Genomic DNA, 27676 nt, shown 5'->3' with positions numbered 1-27676 from the left:
TAAGAAGTGATGATTAAGTCTAATGAAACACAATTAAAAATAATAATAATCCTAGAAAGATTAAATTTTTTAAGGGTAATGCTAGAGAAACTAAATTTATAAAGAAAGTTTTGGAAACTAAATACATAGAAGTTGATGATCGATTTATTACTTAAACGTTGATAAATGTGCTTATTCTTATTGGTGACACATTATTTAGTTTGCAAATGTAATCTCTAAATTTAGTCTCTCTAGCATTACACATTTTTTAAACTAAATTACAAACCAAATGATGTGTCACCAATAAAAAACAATCACGTTAACTGACACTTAATTAATAATCTAATTATCTACAACCACATCATTTTATTTGTATGACTCTTAAAAAAATACATGCCATGGAACAAACTGCACGCCTATCACTTTCTCGATTACACACTAATGATGTCACTAATGCAGTCAAGTTACACTAACGATTTCTTTTTTTCCCACACGAGATTGACTAAAACTTTAAAAATCTGTTAATGCATATTTAATTCGAAATATGAAGAAAAATTAGTTGCCAGATATGTTTCTCCGTATCGTATTACTGACCATAGAGTGTGTAGGACTGTTCCTCTTACGTTTTGAGGGTGAACATTTTGCGTTCTAACATTAGCTAATCTTTCATTTTATTCATTAAAAAAAATCTTCACAATTGATACTTTTTAGGTCCCGCATGATTGTTAATGAGGTTCAAATTCGTCTTTGGCGAGAATTGAACCTAAGATCTCTCATTTACAAACGAAGAAAAATACCACTAGATCGTAGTACTAGATGACATAAAGATAATTAAATATTTAATAATTGTTTTTTGATCACCGAATATTTAATAATTTTATTTAGTTATTTTTTATGATAAGGTAGGTCTCTCGGAAAATGATTGAATTACAATCAACTATGCACACATACATGATCGGTCCTACACTACACAAAACTTTAACTTCAACTTTGACTTCCCAAGGAAAATAAGTAGCAAGGCAGCCAGTTTCAATCTCTCATCTTCTTGCTTTATTCATCACATTATTATATAAGTGTTAAACTTTGGCAGCTGCTTCATGGTTAATTGTATTGAGACATAAGATTATGTATGAGTTACCGAAGACTAAAGCTAACATATTATAAAAGATGTAAAATCTTCAATCTTGACTCTAATGTTCTTCATACAAATAATACACATCTAGCTTTTGAATTAGGGAGGATGCCCTACAATAATATCCTAAACTAGTTCAACGTACTGGCTCGAAAAACTAAAGTTAGTCAATCACTTCACCGATCCACAATTGGATATTGGTAATTCTATATAACATAACAAGTAGCTGATCATGCTTCAATATATATATGATACTTATTTATTTTATTTGAGATCCCAAACGCTAATCAATTAGTAATTAATTTATTACCACATGCTAACTACATGTTTGAGTTCACAACATTTTTCTCGGAACATTTCATTTCCAAGCAAAAGAGCCGTTTTCATTTTCAAAATTGTGTTTGACTGGTAAGTGGAAAGACCGTTAGTCCAAATTCAATTAAGTGAAATCTTTTTTTCCATCAAGAATGTTTTATAAAATTCTTGTACTCCCAAATTTGGAGTATCCAAAAGATTTAAACCGTTATTTTTTAAAATCTTGTTCAAAGATCATCATTTACAACTGTTCATCCAAATCAGAGACATTTTCAATATCTAATTGTGAAAGAAAAAGATTGACAAATACAGTGTTGCTGAAACATAATAAAATGTGAATAGATTTTTAATTTATAACAAATTATAAATGTTCATGTATTCATAGTCCAACCATGCGAGGAAGATGGAGCTAGATATGCTCGATTCTTGATTAAAATATATAGAAAACAAATTCTACCCCTCAAACATTTAGACAGGATCCACTGGTGTGGATATATTGCAACTATATATATTCCTCTGTGAGAGATTCCCAGAATTTCAAACCTACTCTCTTTGACAGAAACTTGGATGTGAAATTCAAATTTATATTTATTTATATATAATTCAAGGAACTTGTATATGTGATATGAGGATGACTGCAACTTCAAACAAGTACAAATATGAGTTGACAAATCGTGGCACATGCACGTGTAATTAACAGTAGGGTTAAATTTCTAATGCTCTGATTAACTTGGACATCAGGACATTTAAATCACTTACGCCTGCATTTGAAACAATCAATGTTGGTGTGGCCGAATAAAGTGTAGACAAATGTACACCAAATATGGTATCGATCGATGAAAAAAATAATAATAAGAAACTTAGATTGAGATAATACTGATGCATTATTTTGACAAAGTTGCACTCCAACTTTTGTTCTGATAAGGTGAATATTGAACCTCAACTTTTGACCTCTGTCATGTAGCTAGCTTAATTATATATCTCCAAGTTATAAAAATATAAGAGAAGAGTGTGTAATCACACTTGCTTAGAATGTCCATAAACAGTGTTCATCATTTATCATATCAGATCACTACTGTTAACTTAAAAACTAATTAAGAACATAAAAAGTATGCATGGGACCTGCAGATGCAAGGAAGGAGTGCATGTATTATGTCAGTCGGCATGCATGATTGTATTTGTATCCACTATCCACCGACTAAAGAATTTGAAGATGTTCAACTTCCCTGTAGGCTAGCTGGCCCTCACGTGTATCCAATGGAATTACAGATGCGGTGTATTTGTGTGTCCGACCAGAAATCGGCAGCCATTGCAAAGCTGGAAAGCAGAGCCGGTCTAAAGATTTTTGAGGTCCGGGACGACGTAAAAAAAGGTACTCTCATTTCATATAAAAAGAATTTTTTTTTTCATACGTAAAACATCGATAAAATTATATTTAGAAAAACACTTCAAATTCAATAATTTAGATATACAGAATAATTTATTTATTTTGTATCAAGATAAGGAAATTAAAAAACTTCAGGCTTTCAAGTAGATAAAATATGAGTTTTGTTTTCCAATTGAACTTTTAAAGTGTTTTTGTATAAATCGTGAGTTATTTTTTCTTATTTACTAACCTCGTCAATATAAGACTAAAAAAATATTAATGTTTTTGAGTCTTTAAGGATATGTATAAGTAATGAATGAACACTAAATTAAACATTTTGATGACACGTAATTTGCAAATTTGGTCTAAAAATATAGTCTACGCATTATTTTTTGTTGAAGATTAGACTTGAATTGGAATAGATATTTAAAAATAGTAACCCACATAGCTACTAACTAGTAAATAAATTAACAACCAAACAGAAATTTGTAAAAATTGAAAAAAATAAACATGCACATAGCATTTCAAACTTAGGACCTCTCGTTAATTTTAAACAACAAAAACCATTGCTTCTAATTAAACTTCTTGATCATTTAGCCAAATTTTATAAATTTATACTATTATGAAAAGAAATTTATAAAAATTGGAATGTAAATAAGCATACATGGTGTTTTCAACCTAAGATCTCTTCATTCATTTTAAACAATAAAACCACCATTTATAGTTAAATTTCTTTGTCACTAAATCAAATTTTATAATTTTATACTTTTATAAAAATATATATATCATCCTAATAATTTTGGTGCTTCCAATTTTTTTAAGCTCTGAATGATCGTCCTATCCGTACTGGCCTGGGCCGGGCCTGCTGGAAAGGCTGCCCAAATTCAATTAATATATGTACGTCGGCGTTGTCTAGCTGTGAGAGATGTCTGTAAAAACCAAAAACGCCAAAGAAAAAGGAAGATGCATTTTAATTTAATTTTTGAATAAAGTAAGAAGAAAATTTCAACGGCGTGCTATCGTCGTCACCGCCCTTTCTTTTCTACTCTTGGACTGAATAAATCGGCTACAATATTATATAGAATTTGTCAATTTGAGCACCAAAAATCAACATTACAAAAAGTGCAAATTAACCAAACCTTCAAGGCATCGAGTAGTGTATTGATATAATAAGAGTGTAATATATATATATATATATATATTAATCTATTAATTAATGAAACCCTCTTTGTCAACTAAAAGAGGATGAAAAGACTACTTACTCTTCTATCACACAAAAAAATGATGGGCAATAATGTAATTTCATAGGTCTAAATTTTACTGTTTTTTATTGAAGCATCACTTACATGTGATGTTAAAATACCTCTAATGTTAAAAAAAAATAAAAAATAAAAAATAAAAACATTCCACTCCCCCACGTTCACTCTCTCCCCCTCTCCCCTTCTCATTTTCTAAAAAAAATGTGTTCATACACACAAAGTGTGTAGGTAAATGTTAATATATATGAAGGGAGAGGGAAAAAATGGTAAAATATTCATAATCCCAAAATTACCCTCTCTCATTAAATTTTCAAATAAAATAAGAAATTCACAAAAAAAAAAAAACCCACTTCCGTAACTAACTTTATTGTTAATTTTTAAATTTGTTATTATTATTTTTTCTGTTTTTGATTTTTTCAAATAAAAAAATTAAAACTACCAATTGCCATGCGCGTACGTGTGGCAAGCTAGTAGTTTCCTAAAGAGAAATTTTATCTGAACCCGTACAACCTCTTTTTACCCTCAATTTAAAATTTAAATGTAAATTACCTTTTTTAACCTATTGCATAATTATCATTAAGTACAAAATAAAATTAACAATAAAATAAAATTTATCAAGAAACCCACACTGAATAATTTTGGAAGTTGTTCCCTAATTGAATCGGCGCCGAATTAGCTTTGGAGTACATGATTTCTTCATCTTTGAGAACAACAATCGGGAGCTTCTCTTGCCATTATTTGTTCTTCTTAGTAGCAGAGCTATGGATCTCATTCACACCCTAATTGATAGCTAATTAGGTTGGGCTTAAAAGTTTTTTTTTTTTTTTTCTTTCTACTTTCTACATTTCTGAGTAGGAGAACATAGTGCTGGATTTTTTTTTATTTGGATCATCTAAAGTGTTGTGATTTGCAATTTATGTTGTTTTATTGGCAGAATTCATGGACCTTAAAAACCTTTGGAATCTAATGGTGCCCTTAACACGATAATTCGATTCGATGAGCCTACTAAAATTGGAGAGTTTCTTCAGCCTTGTATTGAAAGTAGCTACTACAATTTTGGATTGCATAATTTCTTGATATTGTTTAGTATTTGTTTGGGAAGTATGCATATGTAGTTTTCGACTTAAAAATGTTAGCTTCAATTGTGTATGAACGTCTGCATTTACCTATTAATTTTTCGTAAAACAACCCAGTTGCTCTCAATTTGGGGTGCATAGTAAGAAGAGCTACAACGAGTTAACGAAATACTAATCCAAGAGATTATTTGATGCCCGTCATTTCCAGTGTCCCTATTGTTTCTACTAGTGTGGTAGAGGATGCTAATCAAAAGGATTACACATACAGTTCGCAGTATAGGCGATAAAGTTATGCGAGACCCAAGAATATGGAAGATTCATAAACAAGTAGAAACTTCATCAAATTATTCAACATGTTCACAAAATCAAACTTCATAAAGCTTTCATTCCCATAAACAAGTAGAAACTTCACCAAATTATTCAATTTGGGATTTATTTTCTAAATTGGTGTAAAGATAAATTTACATTTTGAAATGGAGTTGTGAGGGTTTAGATAGTAAATTTGGGTTCAAAGAGATATTAATTCTTTAATTAAAAATAATAGGAGTGTAGAAAGTAAGTCGAGTGTAGAAAGATGTTATATGGGTTCAAATAACACTTCTCTTTACTAAATCCGTCAAAAAGATTTTCTTGTCACTAATTTCTTCCTTTGAACTTATTATATATGGTCGGTTTTCCCTTCAACCATCTTTCCTCATATTTAGAGTATGATAGATAACTATTTTTTTCCCCCTTCACTTTTTGTATTTGAGATATGAGAAAAATGTATAGGAGATGATGGATGTTGAAGGGCGATGAGAGGAGAGAATGGAGAGAGAGGATCCTCGTTGGATTCTTTTTGTGAGGATTCTGGAGATCCTCAAATCACATTTGTTCATCTTACATCGTGTGACCAATTTTTGTTAGATACTATTTATATTCAATTTCAAATAAAAAAATTTACAATGATTTCTGATTGCACAATATACAATAAACAAATGTGATTGAAAAATCCCCAGAATTCTTACAAAGAGGAGAATGAAAACAAAAACTTAAAAGTGAAAACAACTTGAAATAAATTTCGGTGTTTTAATTTTAGTTTTCATTATGTATACCATTTTTTATACATTTTTACATCTATCATACCATCATTCTTCCGCTCCACTCTTTTTCATCCATCTTTCCCTTGTATAATTTTCTTCAAATCTCAAGCCCGTAAGATAAAAACTAAAATCAAAATGATTATCAATCGAGTCAAAAAACATAAGAAAAGTGGCCTGAATAAAAGTTTAGGGAGCAAAGTGACTGTAAGGTACAGAGGTAAATAGGCAAAAACCTAATACGATGATCCTCAAAACAACTGAAGTTCGCTACTTCCATAAACATTTTGTCACAAGGTACCTGCTTTTTCCAATCCTATCCGTACCAAAGAATTTCAATATCTAGAAGAATTATTATCTGTAGCTACATTCGACCCCCACGCAAAACGGCTTCCTGTTCCATCGAGAAATCGATCGGTATGCCACCCGTTGGCCTGCAGTTCCGATACAAATGGACCAAATACGTCATTCATCTTCTCGTAAGCCTCATCCAGTGCGCTCGAACTCGGCACATGAAAAGACTTCTCTATATCTGCAGCGTATCCAGCAACAAGCCACCCTCTCAATGCGTCTTCACCGGTAGCATTTTGCTCCAATATCATGTCAACCCCTTTGTTTCCACGATTTAAAAGAAACTTTTCTTCGGGGAATATTTCTTTCAATTCACCAAGTCTTGAAGGCTTAATGACCTTGTGGAAAGACCGTCCCACTCTCACATTTCCGGCATCCTTTATGAGCCGCCCCGGGAATAGGAGGTCTTCCCGATACCTCAGGTCGGCCGGGCTTGATACTTTTCCTGTCTTAAGAAAATCAGCCACAATCATTGCAGTCCTCTGTGGATTCAATGTGTTGATAGGAGTTGCCCGCATTTCTTCAATAACACAGTATACATGCACCATTGAAAGAAGAGGCCCAACAACCATCTGCAAGAAGTTAAAGATCATCAGAATCTATTTCCTTCAAAAGGAAATTAGAAATTCACAACTACCGTACGAAACAAATTCAGAATAACACACATAACGCAATATTCACTGCTGTCATAACACACGAGTGATGCAAACCTGTTTTTAACTCTTAGTTTGAAAATGGGTTTTTGGCGCAATTACGAACACAATAGAATTAAATGATGAGGCTGAGTGGTAAAAATTGAGAGTTACACAGTGGATTATATCCACTACCTTTCCTTGCATGGACGAGCAGACAGTAGATGCTAATTGGATCCCTGCTCCTATTCCAATGACATTGAACACAGTTGAGATTGCCTCCCCTTTGGCAAACAGATCACTAAGATTGCCCTCTTTTGCAAAGGCTGAATAAATTGGTAATCTTGTTGCTCTCGCTGCAACAACTGCCATCCCCTGTTAACTTCAAAGGTAAAAATCTTAAAGAACAATCTATAAAATTATATTTTAGGATTGGAGAAGGGACTCAAACTTTACACTGACATGGTACTAAATACAAAGACAGTTAAATAAATTTCAACGACAAGGAGGTTTGAAAAAAGAAATTAATATGCACATGTATGCATCTCTATGAAAACTATACCTTTGCAAAATTGCCTAAACCTGCGACTTGAAGAAAAAGCTGCGGACACAAAGGAGAAAGAATTTCCATGCCAGTGCCAAAGTCATAGAGAACGTCAGCTGCAAGGCGGAAAGCTTAATCTAATTAAAAATCTTCTAAAAGCATTAAAATCACTTCCGACCAAAAACATATAGTTAGATATGAATTAAAGCTCCCAAACAGACCCAAAATTCTCCAACGTTTAGGCTCGGAATCCATTCTTGCGCCCAGATTGCTACATATAAGCTTTCCCATGTGCTGCATCCCATCCTTCAGAACCTGCATGTCAACAATATGGAATTTGAAGATATCTGAAAATGGAAGCGATCCGAGTCATGATTTAGTTGCAAGTGATCTTATACCCTTAAAAAATTGAGAACTTACCCAGCTTACAACAGTCGCCTGTGCAGGGGTTGGTCGCAAGCCTGCAGCAAATAGGAGTGACTGTAAAGGAAGTAAGAGTGCAGCCCATGGCCCAAATTTCAGTTGTCATTAAGATTTCTTATTTTAGGGTGGGGTGTGGGGAAGACAGAGAATAAGAACATCTATAGCTTATATGATGAATCGTCACTCAAGAATTGTAGCAAATAAATACGTAGTATATACTATATAAGCATACGTACAAATGTAAGCACAAAAAGCAACATATAAAAGATCCAAGGTGCAATATTGACCAGAAATCATAGGGTATTTCCATGCAAGAAATATAAATATTGATTTTAAATACACTGAAGGTATCAGAAAAAAAGACCTGAGTTGAAAGAACTGAAAGGGCTGCACTGGTTAAGTGCTGCAGTGCCCGGAATTGTGTGTATCTGAGATATCCTTCATTTACACTTCACGAGTAAAAGGTACATGAGTAATTGAACCAATTTATGGGCTCTCAAAAGGAATAAACCAATACTTACCTATATGGATATCCCGAGGGAAAAAATTTATTGACAAACGAGTCAGCGACCTTGCGGAATACTGGCCTCGAGTCATCAAGAATCTTCACCTGCAGAAAACTCAATGCAGTTAAAGTAGTTCAACTAAAGCAAGAACAAAATCAACCCACCACGCAAAAAACACACAGGAACACAGCTACTTCAATTAATCCTCTTTCCATTTCCCAAAACCCGAATTCCTACCCGGTCCCCAATTCCCATTTTTACAATGGCTATGCATCGTATTTTGGCCAAAATTCTAAGACATTGTTGAAAAGAAAAAACTACACCTTAGTGTACAATTAACCATTTCAAATCCCCTTCTTTGATTTCCACACTAAGTTTATTTCAAAACCGCTCTGTCTCTCTGTCTCTCTCTCTCTCTCTCTGCCCATTTACACTAAAATCAAACCCAGCAACCCAACACTCAGTGACCGACTTGCATTGCCATTTGACCACAAAGTCCCCAACTTTTCACCAAATTAACAAGAACCCATACCTCAAATCGGACCCAAATTGGAATTTCAGTCAAGGGTGCATCGGCAGCTAAAACTACCGCTTACCCAGGAGAACCCAGAAGTGAACACGCAATTTAAACATGGGGAAGAAGATGAAAAACTTACAGAAAGTTGACCCGTGGGGTCAAACTCCCAACGGTAGGAGACCAACTCGGAAGTTTCAATCCAGTACGCCGGCACCTCAGGAGGGGCTGGAGCTTTATCTGGCTCCTTCTTCTGCATCTTTATCTTCTCCTATCGAATCACGAATGAAAACAATGTATGATAAAAACATATATGTACATGTGTATGTATAGGTGTATGTATAGGTTTAGGGACATACCAGCAAGTTCATGGGAGGGGGAAGAGGAGGAGTGAAATGGGTAACGGGGCACAAGGGCGATAAGATTTCGGCGGCGGAATCGGGGGTGCCAAACCTCCTGGAAATAGTTTTCAACGATCATGCGGCTCCAGCTAAACGGTGTCGTATTTGTTGGATTCTGAGTCCAAGAGGTATATGGAACGACGTCGGGCAATGTAATGGACAATTTGAGTCCCACCAGCAAAAAGGACGTCCAGGTGGATGCATTCCAATACTCAAGTTTATCTTGCGTCACCACGTGTTTTAACTTGATAATACTGCTATCATTGTGTGATTGATTTGAGTTATCAATGCCATCTTGATGTCCAGTTGAATGTATGTTTGTTTGCTCATCTTCTTTTAGTTATTTTATCAAATTATTTCATTTAGTTGTTAGTTTGTCATTTGCAAGTAACGAGAAAACGCATTAATGGTAAGAAGTCATACATATTCCACCACAATTGATTTTATGTGGAAATGAGCATTTACAAAGGCATTTGGCCGAATCTTTGCTTAATGAATCAAAATCCTCTCGTATCTTAACCATTTGAGCTGCAAGCCAGTTGTTATCACTTTCTCATGTCCAATATTTTTTACAACGAATTTGACAGCAACCCAATTTCTCAAGTAAATACTTGATGGCACGATGCAACCTTGTGAGATGGAAAATAAATCAAAACAATGTTGCAAAATTGAAAACTATTCTTCACATGAAATATTCTTCCTATTTGAAGTTTCACATTTGTTCAAGTAACAAGACCTATGCAGAAATAACCAAAAATCTTAAATACTATCAGGGCTCGGGTGTAATACTTACAGCCTGAGATAAGATTAATTACACAAGTGAAAAAGGGGGTTTTGCTTGCCTGATAGGCATGGCTTTCGACAATCAAAAGATTTCTCAATCGAAAGCGCTCGGTCCCAGCTCTTGCTCGCGTAGAGCTCATATGGAAAGGTAAACCATAAGTTCCCCATTCACTATGACATCTCAGCATCATCTTCGTAGTCGTAATCTTGTTCGCTTGAAGGTCTGATTCTTTTCGCGTCCCTTGGTGCAGGTCTTCCCTTCTTTGGCTTTCCTCTGTGACATAAATTATATATTTCAGACAGCGATGCCAGGAGATAGAGCCTCAAAGATAAATGGTGACAATTGATAAAATCTGTTTCCAGCTTTGGTAAAGCTTGAGTAGAACTTTTAACATGCCACTTAACACGTAGAGAAATAGTGGAGTACTTACTGCCCATTCCCATATATGCCGCCTTTGGACCGACCTGGACCAAAGTCTGATCTCCCATCTACAATAAACACAAAGGGACAAATCAATGAATAAAAATTGCAGAGACTGTTGTGGCGTATTTGCCAATATAAGCTTTACCATCTCGTGCAGCCGCAAGTTCTTCAGCCTGAGAAGATAAAAGAGAAACTATGAACATTGGTTTACATGTTTCAAACAATTATTTATCAACGTCAATCCATACACAGAGTCAATTGTGGTTTGAAATTTTAGGTCCACATTCACTTGCATGAATGTACTGATAATGCGGAGATGACATTAAATTACAACAACAAAAGATGAAGAGGACAGTTACAGCCACCATAATGGGACTTTAAATGTTTAGAATACTTACTGCTGGTGATGTAACAGAAGATAATGAAAACATCCTATCTTCAGGCTGAAATTTCCTAGACCGCTTCAAGCTGCAGTCAAAAGGTTTGAAGAAATCCATCCATTAATACGTATCCTAGATCCAAACATGAAAACCTTGTGCAATAACACAGAAAACATCAGTGCTGCATGCTTGATTTAATATAACTTGCATGTGCCATAACTGGATATATAGATTATTTAGGGGAAATGTGCTGTATGAACATTCAATTCAGATGCCATCAGAGCAATGAGTAACGGCCAATCATCTCCCAGCTAAATCATGTCTCTGACATAAAGTAGGCTTGCCCGAGTTATAATTCAAGAATATAATCTATCCAAAAGCTCCTAATATCATATGCAGAGATAATCATTCCATGAATATAAACTCAATATGCGAAACCAAAGGTCATTTTGTGAGTTTTTGTCTATAGATAATGGCGATCACTAGATGAGCTAATACTAACAGTTTTAGCTGCAAAAGTGGTCAGTGAAAGAACCCTGCTAGCAAGAAAAAGATTGCTTGGAGGAATAACTCAACTGGTTAGATCAGAAAGGAAGAGAACCAGAGAGAAATTGAGTAATCAGAGTATTCGATCATGTATAAGTAGCCACAGTACAAAAGAACCAGTTCTTCATGGGAAATAAAGTAGATTGCTTTAGACTATCACGCAAACACAAAAGCCCCATAGGCAAGGGTTAACTAAGGAGGATAACCCTAAATAAGAGTAAAAAGAAAAAAAGTGAAGCCAAAGGAAATGATATATTAGTTAGTTCTTACAGGTTAGTGTTCTTGGATGATGATAGAAACCCTTCAAAACCTTTTAATACATTTCCACATTGAGTTGGATCCTGCAGATAACTAGTCTCCAAATCATAGACCTGCATTGTAAGAAAGCATTAGTTCCAGTAAAGGGACGCATCAAATACGCAGCTCAGCTGCCACTACAACAAGACATAAAAAAGAACTTTTCCATCCATAGCTTGTGCTGCATTTCGATTCTAAACTGTGGACCAAACCAAAAGGAGAAAGAAAAAAATTACAATAAAAATTCCCGTGGCAACATAACCAAGAAAAACTTACCTATCACAGGCGTATACACTCTCTCTCTATCTCTCTCATCATGTGATCATACACTCATTTCATGTAAGTTTTGCTCCATTAAGACACGACACAGAAAAGGGCTTTATTCTTTAAACATACTATACAAAACCAATTAATTTTTTCTTCACTAATTTGCATACATTTCCATCCACAGGTTCTGCTGCATTTTGGTTCTAAACTGTGGACCGAACCAGTAAGAGAAATAACAAAATTACAGCCAAATTTCCATAAAAGCATCATTAAGATGAGAAATGCTTACCTGCCACAGGCTAACCTACAGTTACATGTCACGTGATAAGAGAGATAGACACAAAAAGGGGTTACACACCTGTTTCATGTAAGTTTTTCTCCATTATGATTTATAACACGATAAAGAAAAAGCTTAGTTCTTAAACCATACCGACACACATTTCTGATTTTCTATACAAGACCAATTAAAATCATTTGTGTAACACAAAAAAAAGAAAAAAGCACAAAAGAAAAAGGTCTTCCATTTCAGCTATATCCCCAAAAATGACCTCTAACTAATTAACCCAAAAGCCAAAAAACTCATTCACCAACCCTGAATAAAAGAATAATAAAAATTAAATTATTTAAGAAATAAATAAATAAAAATTTGAACCTGTTTTTCAATCCCTCGGAGTTCATCTTGAAGCTTGGCTCTCCTGCTCAGAAGAGAAGCGAGCATTACCGACGGATTATTGCTCGACGCTTTTTGCGCTGCTAAAAATTTCACACAAAAATAAAAAGAAATCAAATTTTTCATTGATAAAAATTAAAGATCAATTTTTTCCAATTATTTTTTGGAAGAAGAAAATCCCGACGCGTACCTTCTGAATCCATTTTCATCAGGGAATCGTTTCGCAGCTGCCCAGGAACCAAATTTCGCAAAAACCAAAAAACCCCAAATTTTTAGGGCACAAAAATTTTCGATCCAGGAAAGGAGTCGATGTTTCGGGTTTGGGTTGCGGTTGCTCCGGCTCTTTGTTGGTGGAGAGCTCGTGACAATCACGTGACCTTTTCACACTTAAGTAAAATACTATTTGGGAACCACGCATGTACACAAATTTTATGGGTTTTTACTTTTTTGAAAGGTGCTATTGCATATAAAAGGACAATTATTATACTTCAAAATTTTAATTATATATTTTTTATAAAAATAGTTTTTTCTTAAATATAAATTTTAGAGCGTCAATACTAATTTTAATATAGAAATACACTGCAATAAGAACATAGTCAAAATAGAGTTACTTTTTTTTTTTCTTTAATCATTTTTTGGCATCAAAGAGCTGGATCCTACGAGGACATGAATAGAAATACTAGCCAGCTAAAAACATAAAAATAAAAATCAAAGTTATGTCAGTCATGACATCTCTTGATGATCCTCTATGAATTATAAGAAGCTTATGGTATGGCATGAATGCTATAAAAATAGGTTTTATAATCATTATTGTAGAACTTCACGAAACAAAATCATGAGTAAGCACTCATAAGTTTTCCTAGCAAATGCAATCCGAAGTTTATTTCTGTGCCAAAAAATCACGCCCTTCAAGCAACACTTCGTAGTTTTTCATAGATACTCTATGTTGCAGTCTATTTTTTGGATCAAATGATTGTTTAAATTACTTTAATTTATGCTTTTTTAGATAAGGTAGTTATCTAAATTACTCTAATTTGTAGTTATTAGAAGGGAGAGATCAAATTCGAATACGAGGAGAAGAATGCAACATAAACGCCACAATAGCGTTAGTTGAAGCTGATTGCAAATTGTCAATATGAAATTAATTTCTGGTATAAATGTAAGTTTTTATTTCTCATCAATAATAAAAAAATATTTTTTAACCAACTGAACTAACTCACATTTTTTGCATTTCAATTCAAATGAAAGATCGATCATAAGTTGCATAATAATATATTTGTCTTGGCAGTAACAAAAGGTAGAGTCGGTCTCCTTTATATGGCGAGTGGATAACGATGTATATGCAGCGTGGACGGTGGTGGAGGGCGGTCCCTCCCTGAATCTCTGGGTCCCAAATTCAACGTCGGCAGTTTGCTTGCAAGCAAAGCGTTAGTCCTACGCAGCACCATCACCATGTGTACGTATCTTTCAACACCAGAGAACCTCACAGCAAAAGGGTACGTATCTTTCTACCGTTCTATTTTTCTTACCATTTCCTTGTTCTTTTTCTAGACCGCAGAAAAAAGGAAGAGAATAGTATGTAGTTTATTCAGTTGATTTTCTTTTCCGTTGTTTTGACTGGTACAGTTCGATTCGTTTCAGATTTCCCATTTGCTTATCTTTTCTTCTGCATGCCTCATTTGTTCAAATATCTCTTTAGCTGCTAGCCTTCTCTGAATAATCTGTTCGTTCTTGTTCTTGATCAAACTTTCTCTTTGGACTTGAGATTTTCATGGCTGCAATGTCTCTCAGAGGGCTCAGTCGGGTACTCTCTCTCTTTCTATGTTGGTTTTTGAAGCTTCGTTGGTTTCGTTTAATTGTCGGTTTTTGTTTGGTGTCTTGATTTTATTCAAGAGCTCAAGATTATGTGTCAAATCCCATGTTTCTGTAAAGATAATTCAGTTTGATGTAGCTTTGGATGAACCCAATTCATTAATCTATCTAGTTGGTTCTCAAGGAACTTTCTGCAGACGTGAGTTAAGCTAGTTAATCAACGCAGTGTACCTGCACCGTATTCAGTATCCCTCCTTATAAATTAGAGTAGTTTGGGATATCATTGTGTGATCCTTCATAGTCCTGAACTTCTCAGTGACGAAACAGAGGATAGATGTCTAGGCAAAATAGTTACTAAGGCTTTCCTTAGTATTTGGTTCAATTATATAACAGAATTGGTTTTTTTTTTTTTTTTTTTTTTTTTTTTTTTGTGTTTTCCAGCCAAATGCTTCATGTGCCATGGGGGTTTCTGATGAGAGCAAGAACACTTTCATGGAGCTCCAGAGGAAGAAGGTCCACCGCTATGTGATATTCAAGGTTGATGAGAAGAAGAGGGAGGTTGTAGTTGAAAAAATTGGCGGTCCGGCGGAGAGCTATGATGATTTTGTGGCAGCTTTGCCTGATAATGATTGTCGATATGCCGTATATGACTTCGATTTCGTAACTTCTGATAACTGTCAAAAGAGCAAGATCTTCTTCATCGCATGGTTAGTTTTTACCTTTAATCTCTTCACCTTATGATTTATGTATAGACTATGGAGTCACTAATAGTCCTGTTAAAAGATCATTCTCAAATCCAGACGCAGATTATGCTAGTTGGCCAGAGCATTGTGTTTCTTCCTTGCACCCAAGTTCGGAATCCCGCTCCTCATAGATTAGAGTAGTCTAGTATAATGGACGAAATTCCGAAGTTGCAATATTTCAAAAACCTGCAGTTATTTGCAAACCCATATTTTTTTTAAACAAGCCATCCAAAAATTTGCATTTGCACCCTTGATTTCGTATCCAGTGATGATCCCTTCATATAAAATCAGTGGTGCAGAATTCTACTGATGCAAGTTTTATTCCTAAAAAACCGGAACTTGTGTGAGCTTGGAAATCCAAATACTTGTGCTATCTTGAGCTAATTCATGATTATTTACATACTAATGCTCAGGTCCCCTTCAACCTCTCGAATCCGTGCGAAGATGCTCTGTGCCACATGTAAAGACAGGTTTAGGAGGGAGCTGGACGGTATCCACTACGAGATTCAGGCTACTGACCCAACAGAGATGGATCTTGAGGTGCTCAAAGACCGCGCCCATTGAACCGTCTCTGCAGTACTAAAACACATGTTCCTCAGTCAATCAAAGTCTATAGGGTTCTGCAAGTTTGTTCTGCTGGCTTCACTATGTATAGAACCCGTTACCAGCACAAAACTGCATTACTGTTCCTCGAATAAACCGGCAGGTCAGTTAGCTGGTACGAAAGGTATGGTTTGATGTTATCTTCTTGCTTCAAACTTTAATTACCTTTAGGTGGTGTAAACCCGAAAATTGTTGCTCTATGCTTTTGGTTTCTTATGGATTTATGTTTGCGGAGCAAGAAATGCACAACCAGTCATTGATCTTTTGGTCTTGAACAAATTCATAACCCGAAATATATGCTTAATAGTCAATGTAGACGGAAAGATAAGCGAAGATCAACCATGAACTTTAATACAAGGGACAAACAACAACAAAAATACAGAGAAGGCTATGCGGTTTCTACTTTAATGTAATACATAATGATATAAAGACCGAAACAGAGAAAAATGAAAACTTATCCTAAAAAAATTGCTCCATTTGTAGATGAAGTGATGAACAATAGAAACTCCCTTCTCGTCTATGTGATCTAGGGCTACTTTCGATCTCTTACTTCCTTAGTTGTGTTCGTTGCTTTCGCCAGACAGTTCCTCCAAAGATTTTCCTTTGGATTCAGGTACAAAGAACGTAAATAATAAACCCAAAAAGTTGATCACACCCAACATAATAAGTGAGTTCTTGACCCCTATACCAGCAGGAAACCCTGCTTCTGCTTTAGCCTTGTCCTGTGGTTGCGCCAAGAACAAGAATCCGAATGCACCCACCATTGCCCCTAACTTTCCGGCTGCTGCAGATATGCCATGGCAAGTAGACCGCAGTCTAGCCGGGAAAATTTCAGCCGGCACCACAAATGTAGTAGCGTTAGGTCCGAAATTTGCAAAGAAGAAAGTCAGTGAGTAGAATACCACAAACCCTATCAAGTGATGTGTCCAATAATCGTAGAGAAATGCCAATACAAACATGAACACTGTCATGAAGAAGAATCCCATCATTTGGATTGTGAATCTTCCGATTTTATCAATGAAGGCTACAGTGAACCAGTATCCGGGTACAGTACTGCATAGGGCGATAAGCGTTTGTGCCCTTGCAATTCTATAAACCTCTGAAACGGCATTCAAAGTTTTTGCATTAGGAATCCATCCAATGGCGCTGAAAATATCTTTCTGAAACAGATTTTGGCTATAAAATGCAATGTCAAGCAAGAACCATGTGCTTGTGGTTCCAAGCAAGTGGAGTCCATGGCGGTGCCTAAACTCCTTAGAGAATAAACCGAAAGATTTCACAGTTTCCTTAGGCAACCTGACGGGTTCAGGTTCTATGTCAACCTGCAAAACTTTTCCCATATCAGCGTTAGCCTGGTTGACATCTTTTGCAACAAGTGCTGTGTAACGAGCAGTTTCTGGCATCTTTGAGCGCGAGTAGTAGGTTAGAGCTGCCGGAAGTGCTCCAACCATTAGAATGATTCTCCAAAGGTAGTCTGCTTGTGGGACAGTTGAACCAACTGGATCAACTTCATAAGATGGAGCCTTGAATTTGGCCTCGAAAATCGCAGAGATGAGCATTGCAAACAACCCTCCTGCTAGAATTCCAAACCCCTGCATGGCAAACACCGCGGCAACAAAGGCACCACGAGTCTTTTTATTTGCGTATTCAGACATTATGGTGGCGGAAAGAGGGTAGTCACCACCAATGCCGAACCCTAGCCAGAACCGGAAGAAACAAAGTGTGGTCATTACAGACTTTGCGGTGTGCCCAAAGGAGAGCGCGGAACCAATGGAGCATATGATCATGAGCATAAGTGTCATGCCATACACTTTTTTTCTCCCCATTTTGTCACCAAGCCAGCCGAAGACCACTTGCCCTGCCAATGTGCCAACAAGCGCCACGCCATTGACAGCTGCTGACACATTTGGAGGCAATGTGCCTGGTTTTGGTGATCCTTCAACGTGGTAATATATGCGGCCAAGCAATTTGGTGACGAGGGATATGCAGAAGAGATCGTACGCGTCGGTGAAGAATCCCATTCCGGCGATTACAATTGCGGTGAAATGGTACCATTGTGTTTTTGCAGTGTCAAGTGCACTGAGCACATGCAGTTGTTGCTTGGCCATGGATTTAGCTTTGCTTGGTTTGTTCTCTCTCTTGCAAACTCTATTTCTCTGGTTCATCAATATGCAAGAACACAAACAGTAAGATTACATTTACATAACAATGTATGAATAAAGAATGATTTAAATGTGAATTTGATTGTTATAAACACAGAAGATTAAAACACAAGAGTTTCACATTTCTTGAAGAAACTTAAAATAAGTCCGAAAAATTCACATAAAGAGGATATAACTAATTGTTCCCGGAAACTATACGTGCAAGACGTTCATTCTTTAGTAAACAACGGTTGTGCATCAATACTGCTGAAATTCCGTCAACAACATATATGTACGTTTTGTTACAGACAATGATATTGATACATTATCGATGACATATCAACACTCTGTTGATTAATAAAGAACGGGCATCAGTTCCATAGCCAGACAAATAATTCTTCATATGTAATTGAAAGACTGCATTGTAATACATAGGATGGGACCAAAATAATTCCTATAATTAATTTATAAAAATTCAACAATGGTAAATAAAATATGAAAAACATGCAGCTTCATCAAGAAGAAACAAGAACAGGCATGCATAGAGCTGCAGTTTTTCTCCTAACCTGGATCTTCTCTCTCAACCTAGAGAGAGAGAGACAGAAACTCCGACTCCAACTCCGACTCCGAGAGATCTAGAGAGAGGGGTAGGTAATAGGTTATGCTCTAGGGGAAGCAGGGAATGAGAATTTATAAGGGAAGGGTGCGTCGCCCAGCAACCGGAATATTACAGTGGTATATTCTTCCCCTCCATTTTAGCTAGCTGTTGTTTCTCTGCAGTGCAGACCCTTCTGTTCAACAAACTTAAGACATCTTTCAGCGGTATATTCCGAATGTCTGAGAATTTCTAGTAGTAACCAGCAGTAGCCAAAACCGAAAACAGTTTCCATATACATTACCAGAACGCGTATTTCCACAGTTGTCCAATCTCTATATTTAGTTTTCAAATTTGAGGTTGAAAATTTTGACACAAATGGTATGTAATATATGCTTTGGTGAAGGAATTAAATTCCATATAATCTGAGGGGATGGAATATATGTCCTAATTGCTATGCTAGCTAGCTGGAGGATCGTAAAAGATTTCATTACAAGATTCATTTCTGATTTGGGGGGAGATTTTCAGGCATAAGTAATCAATAATTTCTCAATGATTTGGAGACCAAAAGCAAAGAAATTATACAATGATGGTAGAAATAAATGGATTAATGGAACAGTGTGCCGAGTGTACGAATGTACGAACACCCTCTATATTAATTTGGAAAGTAAAAAAGTTCCAAGTTCGAATCCTCAATCACGTTGAGAAGAAAAAATGTACATGACACGTTTTGTTTGACTTCTTTTGAGCATTACAAATATAAGTAATCAATAATTTCTCAATGATTTGGAGACCAAAAGCAAAGAAATTATACAATGATGGTAGAAATAAATGGATTAATGGAACAGTGTGCCGAGTGTACGAGTGTACGAATGGTAGAAATTATACAATGATTAAGTGTGAATGATTGTGCATGCTATATGTTTATCTCTATTATTATGTGACTACGACTACGATCTGATATAAAACACAACTACGATATGATATAAGAGATACTCTGAACAGTGAGAGTGGACTAGCCACTCTGCCTTAAGAGAAAATGTGCAAAACTACCTAAACCCACAAAACAAATTCAACTTTCACATTGAGAAACAGAAAACGGTTGATGATTCTCTTCTACTTTATATACTCGATACTACTTAGTCACAGCTGCGGAGAGAAACATGCGTAACCGCAGAAGACAGTTTCAAACACAAGACCTCAGGTTCAAAGATAAACGCTGACGCTTTACGTACACACATGTTATGCATGGAAAATGCACACTTTATCTGGCATCCTTTGTAAAAGCCAGGACATAGACTCATGTGAATACCACAAAGGACGAAATACCCCTCCCCAAATTGAACTACAGGCTTACATTACAACATTATTTTCTGCACTGCTTATAGATCCAACCTACACAACTGGAACTGTCCTGTTGTTATAGCTTGATTGCTCCAACTCCACTGCCCCGGTTTCGCTTTCTTCTTCGTTCTCGCCCGACATCTCCTCCAACGACCTCCCATTCGATTCAGGCACCAAGAAAGTGAACAATATCCCCAAGAAGTTGACCACACCCAACACAATGAGCGAGTTTTTAACCCCGATGCCTGGAGGGTACCCTGCATCTGTCTTGTTCTTATCTTTGTTCTGAGCCAAGTACAAGAACCCGAATGCACCAACTATGGCGCCAAGCTTCCCGGATGCGGCTGAGATTCCATGACACGTAGACCGGAACCTAGCTGGGAAAATCTCAGCCGGCACAACAAATGTGGTTGCATTAGGACCGAAGTTTGCAAAAAAGAAGGTCAATGAGTAGATCACTACAAACCCAATTCGGTTGTCCTTGTGAGTCCAGTGATCGTAGGGAATAGCCAGTGCAAACATGAACACTGTCATGAAGAAGAATCCCATCAACTGAATTGCAAATCTTCCAATCCTGTCAATGAAAGCTACCGTAAACCAGTAGCCGGGGACAGTACTGCACAATGCAATAAGAGTTTGCGCCCTTGCGATTCTGTAAACTTCTTCAATAGCATTCATCGTCTTTGCAGGAGGAATCCATCCGATCGCACTGAAAATATCCTTTTGGAACAGGTTTTGGCTGTAGAATGCAATGTCAAGCAAGAACCAAGTGCTTGTTGTTCCAAGCAAGTGAAGTCCATGACGGTGCATAAACTCTTTGGAGAACAAAGCAAATGCATTAGCAGTCGGCTCAGCCTTCTGGGGTTCTGCTTGAATTTCTACCTGCAGAACCCTTGACATGTCGGATGCAGCCTGTTTCGCATTCTTTGCAACAAGGGCGGTGTAACGGGCAGTTTCAGGCATCTTCATGCGCCAGTAGTAAGTCATTGCAGCTGGGATTGCTCCTACCATCACAATAATCCTCCACAGGTAGTCCGCTTGTGGAACGGTTGAGGCAAGTGCATTGACCTCATATGTTGGAGCATCAAAATTGGCATTAAACGCGGCCGAACAGATAATAGCAAATATCCCACCTGCTAAAATTCCAAACCCCTGCATCGCAAAGACCGCGGCAATGAAAGCGCCCCGAGTCTTCTTGTTAGCATACTCGGACATGATTGTGGCAGAAAGAGGGTAGTCACCGCCAATACCAAACCCTAGCCAGAACCGGAAGAAACAAAGCGTTGACATAACGGTTTTTGGGGTATGCCCAAATGAGAGACCTGAAGCAATAGAACATATGACCATAAGCATAAGAGTCATTCCATAAACTCTCTTCCTTCCCATCTTGTCACCAAGCCAGCCAAAGAAGAGCTGGCCTGCTAAGGTTCCACAAAACGCCACACCATTTACGGCAGCTGACACATTCGGAGGCAATGTCCCGGGCTTCTCTGCGTTGTCAACGTGGTAGTATATGCGGCCGAGCAACTTGGTCACCAAAGATATGCAGAAGAGATCATATGCATCTGTGAAGAATCCCATTCCAGCAATGATAATTGCAGTGAAATGGTACCATTGTGTTTTTGCTACATCAAGTGCATTGAGAACCTGTAATTGCTCTTTAGCCATGGCTAAGCTAGCTTTTACAAATTCTCTCTCTCTTCTCTTGCTTTCTCACCAGCTTTTTTTTTTTTATCTGCACAATTTGAAGAGTGAGAAAATGAAAAAAATACTTATTGTGCGGAAGCGGCAAACACAACGTAAAATATTCAAACAATAATATAGCAACAAATATAAATAACAAGAGAATAATACAAGAATTTATACCGGTTCGGCTTTATTACACCCTAGTTTGAAGACGGTAAAAAATTGAAAATTAGTATTTACACTTAGTACTACGATCTAATAGTATTTTTCTTTACTTGTAAGTGAAATGTTTTAAATTCAGTTTTCGTCAAACATGAATTTGAACCATATTATTGTTAATCTATTATAAAGCTAAACGCATCTCGTTCTCTATTAATGTAGAATATCGTTTGTAAAATAAAAAAAAATCACAAGTCAAATTCTAAATACATCTAAATATCATCGGAAACACGGGTTTCCAATGAGCGTGATAATTAATCAGTCAATCTTCAACAAAGGGGAAAGACAAAGGAAAAGTCAAACAAGTGTTTAATTATCAACAAGGGAGTTTGAAAATTGGACTCCCAACTCTGACAGGTCACAAATAATTTCTGACTACAGGGCCCTCGATTTTCCTCCAGTTGGTCATACGTTGAAAATTAAATTTTGCCTCACCTAGAATTCCAGGTTCAACCAATTCACTTCATAATTTCTGACTATTCAAAATTGTCACTAATTTATCACATCACAACATTAACTAGAGAAAAAGACTTCTTATGAAGGATACTATAATGAAATGCTAAGGAGATTTTTTCAGAAGTAGAATTCTCCATGTACTCTACCTTTTTATGTTTTTAGCTCAAAGTTTTATATGTTGTTACAGAAATTGACGTTAAATTGAAAAGTGTCAAAAGGTTCATAAAGAGTTAACACTTTGAAAGAATCTTTTTAGCATTTCTCTAACTAACTACACATTCCAAAGAAATTTTATTTGCCACCCCACAAAAAAAGGGACCATTTTATTTGAGCATGAAAAAGTGAAATGATCTTCTGAAACTAGGAAAACTTCCATGCCTACTGGAAAAGTGGAAGAAAAGACAAACAATGAACTCTGCCTCATTCTACCACTGAAGAGGTTTTTGTTTTTTTGGCCAGATTTCTTAAGTGAGAACAGCTCTGGTGGGCCGTTTGGACCACGTCGCCTGTCATACTTTGCTCCTTTAAATTTCATATTAATTTTACTCGGCGTGAGAATTGTCGTACACAAATTTTTGAGGCGTGAACTAGGAAAATTACGTTCAAACTGCCCCACACAAGCAGACAAACAGATACGTACTGAGGATTTAATAGAAGTCCCGAAGTCTCTACCAAACCATTTAAAATATGCACCAACCAATGCTTATCTCTAATAAAATTCAAAATTATTTTAAAATCTTCAACCTTTGTCTCTCCAACAATATCAAAACCGCGTGGAATTAAATTAAATTTTCAATCTTTGCACTCTAAGAGTCTAAAGACTACGCCATTAGAGTGTAAAGTTACTTTCACGAAAAGTTCTTTATACTGTTCATTTTAACAAAAAATCATATTTTTATACTAAAAAAATATTAATCAGGATACTATTTATTTTACCCTTTATTTTGTCGTTCTCGTTAAAACTCAAAATTTTCAAATTATTTTCATTAGTTTTCTTTTAAATTACCCTTCAAACAGAGCGGCCTAGGCCTATTTTTCCAGGGTTGTTTAACCAGATTTCTTGGGATTAAAAATATCAAAACAGTAATTTAATTAGCTTAAACTAATATTTACAGCTATTTACAGATGAAGATTATGAATGCGATTAATTGTTTGAACGGCTACAGAACTTTAATACTCTAAATTCAGAAGATAATCTCAGATCCAAAACTCAGAATTAATACTACTTTTAACTTATTTTTCTAACTTACCTGCATCTGATGCACAATGGGTTTCTAAAAATTCCATCTTTTCTACTTCATCTCTGGTAAGACCCCAAAAAATAAAATAAAAAAAATACAGTGAAAGGAGGAGTTTTTAGAGTGAAAACCAGAAAATTAATTTCTGATATGGTAGCTGACACGTCTGTATTGTAATTTCGAGAGGGGGATTTTGAACTCTGGTACAAGAGGCGGGCAAACTGTCCCGAGACTCTCGTGACTGACTAACTAGCCGAACTCAAATTTCAGAGGTTCATAAATCAGAAGCGGGACAAATTAAGAAAGAGATACCCATGTGAAAATTGCAAAAGGGAAGAGAACCCCATGAACGATATGCTTCGAAAAAGCTATAAATTGTATCTATTCCCAATGACAAAGAAAACCCCACTCACTTTACACTTTACACTTTGCACTTCGAGCTTGCAATTTGCATGCATGACAGAGAACTATGCATGGAGAGATCAGTGGGCTTAATTACAAGATCGACAACAATGGAAGAAAAAATTAAGCATAAATAAAGATGTTTAACATCTAATTAGATAAATTAATTTATTTAATTTGCAGACTAACCTGGGAGCGACCGAGCGAGAGAGAGAGAGAGGTGAAGAAATTTGATGGTGAGACGAGGGAAAGGAGGGGATGCGAATATTTATAGGCGACGGCAGCAGCCAATGCGTTCACACACCAAGGAATTTCCACCGGCATATTCCATTTTCTCCCCGCGTCCGTTTTTATTTTTTAAGTCAACCGTCGCACCCTGTTTTAAGTCTCGCACTCCCCACCTTCCCCGTCTTGCTCGACGATTTCGACACGTGGTCCCCCTCTCTTTATTTATTTACTTCCTTTAGAACATTTTTATTCACCATCATAAACTACGGTCTCATCATACATTTAATCATTTATCATGTGTCATTTCATTTAATTTTAATTAATTTCTTTCAAAATTTAAAAAAAATTTTAATGTAAAAATTAACTAGAGTAGTAAAAAAGACACGTGACTGGATATGGTTAGGGGCATAAATGTTTTATTTTTTTTCCCCAAAAGGCCCACTCTCTTTGTTGGTATTGGTTTTGGCAATTGACATTTGGTCTCACATGGACTCATTGTTTTGTTCATTCGTTTTTTGGTACTACTACTTCCGAATTGGAAAATGGTAGGAAGACTTGCCAAACCTTTAATGAAATCTAGCCGTTGATGTAAGTAGGTATCGCTTTGAATTTTAATTGTTGATGCATTTTGTTTCGGAAATTGTTATTAGCACTCTAAAAATCTCATTCTATACTCCAAACTTTCTATATTAGGAAAGAAAAAAATACACTTATGAAAAGTGTAGAATAAGATTTTTGGAGTGCCAATAACACTTCCCTTTATTTCACAAAAACAATGATTCGTGTTCGGATTTTCATTTATTTATATTGGTTGTACTCAATTCAATTGTTTCAATTTAAATTATGAAAAAACTTTCCATTGCGAGTCCGTCCTGTTTTTGTTAAAACTTTCCAGGCCCGCCTTATGGCATGTAGCATATGGACTTAAGCCTGGGGAATGCTTTGGTTGTAATATATCTTTATCAGTGCTGTAAACGAGTTGGGTTAGAATATATATCATTCAACTCAAGTTTGGATTGTTTAACTATTTTTCAGTTTGAGCTAAGTAGCTTGCTTCTAATACAAATGGAGCTTGAGCCAACCTAGAAATTTCAAGCTCAATACTGAACTCAAACTGTTTCGAGCTAAGTTTCGATAGGAAGAAAATGATGAAGACGGTGAGACATAATATCAATGTAAACATATTTCTTTTTCCAAAACAATCTCAAAGCTGATGTTTTATTGCAAGCAGATTAACTTCTTAATATAATCTAGTTCGATTGTCTTGTGAAAAACATGAGTTGCTCAAAAGTTTTACGAGCCGAACAAATCAATGTATAAATTAACTTGTTTTTTTATCGAGTCAAACAGTAATTAACTCGTTTCTTTCAAGAGCTGAACACATTGAGATATTGTCTACAAGTTCAAGTTGTTTTTAAATCAATTTACAGTCTTAGTTGCATGCAAATTGCCCCTCCTAAAATTCTTATCCAACAAGATGTCACACTCTGTGACTAAAATAAAATAGTCTACGACTCAAAGCGTATGGAATGAATCGGTTGTTAAGACTTTTGAACGTTCCATTGTCATTTTCATTAGTCCCCCCAAGAAGGAATAAATTGGAAGACTCTTTTTAATACTATTTTTCACTTTTAACATTTTTTATCGCATCCATTTTATTTGTGTTTATTTAATCTAGCAGAGTGTTTTTGTTATTGAAAATAACATAAATACATATTATGAAAATAGCAAGGTCTGAGAAACTTTACTACTAGTTGATTGTCATGATGGTTAAATATATTATTTTTAAATGTGTCACAGTTAATAACTTTTGCTTTTTCAATTTACTTTTTAGTAGTATTCATTTTCATTTGTAAATGAAAGATTTTTTTATTCGAATATCTTGAATAACAAGTTCGATACCAATTTATTTTTTTGCTAATTAAAATATATCATTCTCTAAGATAATAAAGTAGTAAAATTATTTGCAATACATGAAAATAAAAATAAAAGGGTCAAAAAAAGATTTTTATTAAGTGATACGGTTGTGGGTAAGTTTCTGATCACGCACTAAGAATCAAATATTGGTCCCAATTAGTGTGAAATCTTTGAATTCTTTACTAATACAGCCCAAATTTCAACATCTCCCTTGTTTGAGAGAAAACGGCAAACCTTTACCTTGAAGGCTTGAACGTTTTGAAAGGTTCTACTACGTTTGGGGGTGTGCCAGTTGTCAATCATAATCCTCATCCTAGATGTTAATTTTGAACAAAAAAAAAAAATCTAGATGTTAAGATTAAGATGTTTGTGGTCATGCACACCCACACCGCAAGTATAGTATTTTTTTTGGTAGCAAAAATCTGATGAAGTGATTTTTTTTTTCAAAAAGTAATCCGCATATATTTTTGCTCTTATATAATTTTCATGTTTAGTCTTAACGAATTTGTATCTACAAAATAATTAAACACATTTGATCAAAGATCAAAATCATGCACCAATGGAGTGGAGGGGAGGGGTTTGGCTAATAGATTTACAATGCCTAAGTGAATTTCTTTGAAAAGAAAGAGTTTAGGACTTAGTTGCATAGCAAAATCTTACAATAAATTGGTCTAGGACGGGGTATTTATAGGAGCTAGAGTCGGTCCCATGTGTAGGGTTTTCCATGCCATGTGTCGATATTTAGTTGGTCAAGGTGTGTCATTCGTTGGACGGAGAAGAAAATTATCCCGAAGATATTATTTAATTAATAATATCATCTCGTAGAATCCTTGATTAGATTTGATTGTGATTCCTTACTTGATTAAGTTGGTTTTTAGTAAGGAAAGTTTAAAGTTAAGAATTAGTTATAAATCTTATCTTTAATTCCTTTAACTTTTCTCCTTGCCATGAGAAAGTTAAGAATTAGTTATAAATCTTATCTTTAATTCCTTTAACTTTTCTCCTTGCCATGAGCATGAGAGCTTGAAGAAGTCACAGTCAGCAACTCAAATCTTCTTAATGGTTGAACTATGCATGGAACAGATATGGGCCTCGCCAATTTAACAAGGGTTTTGTTGTCACTTGTGGGTAAAAAGTTCATGTGTCAGCTCCAAAAATTTTTGAATAAGGGTTTTGTCTATCTTTAATTCCTTATACTTTTCTCCTTGCCATAAGCAAGAGAGCTTGAAGAAGTTGCAATCAGCAGCTCAAGTCTTCTTGAGGATTAAAATGCACATGGAACGCATATGGGTCTCGCCAATTTAATGAAGGCATTCTCCTCTCTTGTGGGTGAAAAACCACGTGTCAG

General features: G+C 35.8%; 5 protein-coding genes across 7 annotated transcripts; 1 reads left to right on the top strand and 4 right to left on the bottom strand.

The window, feature by feature from the left end:
• Positions 1-6370: 6370 nt before the first annotated feature.
• On the bottom strand, positions 6371-9704 carry LOC103946049 (protein root UVB sensitive 2, chloroplastic-like). The gene is made up of 9 exons (XM_009356668.3): positions 9536-9704; positions 9319-9447; positions 8678-8766; positions 8521-8605; positions 8154-8213; positions 7955-8048; positions 7752-7849; positions 7385-7564; positions 6371-7129 (listed from the first exon to the last, which is right to left on the bottom strand). The coding sequence occupies exons 1-9, from the start codon at positions 9545-9547 to the stop codon at positions 6542-6544; spliced, it is 1335 nt and encodes a 444-aa protein (XP_009354943.2). The 5' UTR covers positions 9548-9704; the 3' UTR covers positions 6371-6541.
• Positions 9705-10215: 511 nt separating this feature from the next.
• LOC103946048 (chromatin modification-related protein MEAF6-like) lies at positions 10216-13325 on the bottom strand. Of its 2 annotated transcripts, none has more exons than XM_009356666.3 (7): positions 13135-13325; positions 12927-13027; positions 11981-12081; positions 11183-11252; positions 10930-10957; positions 10792-10849; positions 10216-10634 (listed from the first exon to the last, which is right to left on the bottom strand). In XM_009356666.3, exons 1-7 carry the CDS (start codon positions 13151-13153, stop codon positions 10532-10534), a joined length of 480 nt encoding a protein of 159 aa, XP_009354941.1. In that variant the 5' UTR covers positions 13154-13325; the 3' UTR covers positions 10216-10531. The 2 variants fall into 2 exon arrangements, with proteins under 2 accessions (XP_009354941.1, XP_009354942.1); XM_009356667.3 differs by having other exon boundaries at positions 12927-13024.
• A 965-nt stretch (positions 13326-14290) lies between these two features.
• On the top strand, positions 14291-16118 carry LOC103946047 (actin-depolymerizing factor-like). 2 transcript variants are annotated; one of them, XM_048569799.1, is made up of 3 exons: positions 14291-14440; positions 15198-15463; positions 15913-16118. In XM_048569799.1, the coding sequence occupies exons 2-3, from the start codon at positions 15216-15218 to the stop codon at positions 16061-16063; spliced, it is 399 nt and encodes a 132-aa protein (XP_048425756.1). In that variant the 5' UTR covers positions 14291-14440; positions 15198-15215; the 3' UTR covers positions 16064-16118. The 2 variants fall into 2 exon arrangements, with proteins under 2 accessions (XP_048425756.1, XP_048425755.1); XM_048569798.1 differs by lacking the exon at positions 14291-14440 and adding an exon at positions 14609-14748.
• A 309-nt stretch (positions 16119-16427) lies between these two features.
• On the bottom strand, positions 16428-19741 carry LOC103946046 (inorganic phosphate transporter 1-4-like). Its single transcript, XM_009356663.3, has 2 exons — positions 18810-19741; positions 16428-18258 (listed from the first exon to the last, which is right to left on the bottom strand). The coding sequence occupies exon 2, from the start codon at positions 18208-18210 to the stop codon at positions 16657-16659; it is 1554 nt and encodes a 517-aa protein (XP_009354938.1). The 5' UTR covers positions 18211-18258; positions 18810-19741; the 3' UTR covers positions 16428-16656.
• A 151-nt stretch (positions 19742-19892) lies between these two features.
• On the bottom strand, positions 19893-24524 carry LOC103946045 (inorganic phosphate transporter 1-4). The gene is made up of 2 exons (XM_048569797.1): positions 24373-24524; positions 19893-21917 (listed from the first exon to the last, which is right to left on the bottom strand). Exon 2 carries the CDS (start codon positions 21848-21850, stop codon positions 20234-20236), a length of 1617 nt encoding a protein of 538 aa, XP_048425754.1. The 5' UTR covers positions 21851-21917; positions 24373-24524; the 3' UTR covers positions 19893-20233.
• Between the last annotated feature and the right edge of the window lie 3152 nt (positions 24525-27676).

This window comes from the organism of the source record quoted next, unplaced genomic scaffold, assembly GCF_019419815.1.
Source record: "Pyrus x bretschneideri cultivar Hongxiangsu unplaced genomic scaffold, Pyrus_bretschneideri_v1 Contig50, whole genome shotgun sequence".
NCBI classification, from domain to species: Eukaryota; Viridiplantae; Streptophyta; class Magnoliopsida; order Rosales; family Rosaceae; genus Pyrus; species Pyrus x bretschneideri.
This window is presented reverse-complemented; position numbering and strand designations above follow the sequence as displayed.

Bases quoted from the DNA above. Each gene is read 5' to 3' on its own strand.
- LOC103946046 (XM_009356663.3), bottom strand. From the start codon at position 18,210: ATGGCCAAGCAACAACTGCATGTGCTCAGTGCACTTGACACTGCAAAA.
- LOC103946045 (XM_048569797.1), bottom strand. From the start codon at position 21,850: ATGGCTAAAGAGCAATTACAGGTTCTCAATGCACTTGATGTAGCAAAA.
- LOC103946049 (XM_009356668.3), bottom strand. The intron at 7,850-7,954 runs GTCTGTTTGGGA...TCCGCCTTGCAG, and splicing joins TAAACGTTGGAGAATTTTGG to CTGACGTTCTCTATGACTTT. The intron at 7,565-7,751 runs GTATAGTTTTCA...TGAAGTTAACAG, and splicing joins GTTTAGGCAATTTTGCAAAG to GGGATGGCAGTTGTTGCAGC.
- LOC103946048 (XM_009356666.3), bottom strand. The intron at 11,253-11,980 runs GTAAGAACTAAC...TTTTGACTGCAG, and splicing joins TCATCCAAGAACACTAACCT to CTTGAAGCGGTCTAGGAAAT. The intron at 10,850-10,929 runs GTAAAGCTTATA...TGTTTATTGTAG, and splicing joins ACTTGCGGCTGCACGAGATG to ATGGGAGATCAGACTTTGGT.
- LOC103946047 (XM_048569798.1), top strand. From the start codon at position 14,716: ATGGCTGCAATGTCTCTCAGAGGGCTCAGTCGG. The intron at 14,749-15,197 runs GTACTCTCTCTC...TGTGTTTTCCAG, and splicing joins CTCTCAGAGGGCTCAGTCGG to CCAAATGCTTCATGTGCCAT. The intron at 15,464-15,912 runs GTTAGTTTTTAC...ACTAATGCTCAG, and splicing joins AAGATCTTCTTCATCGCATG to GTCCCCTTCAACCTCTCGAA.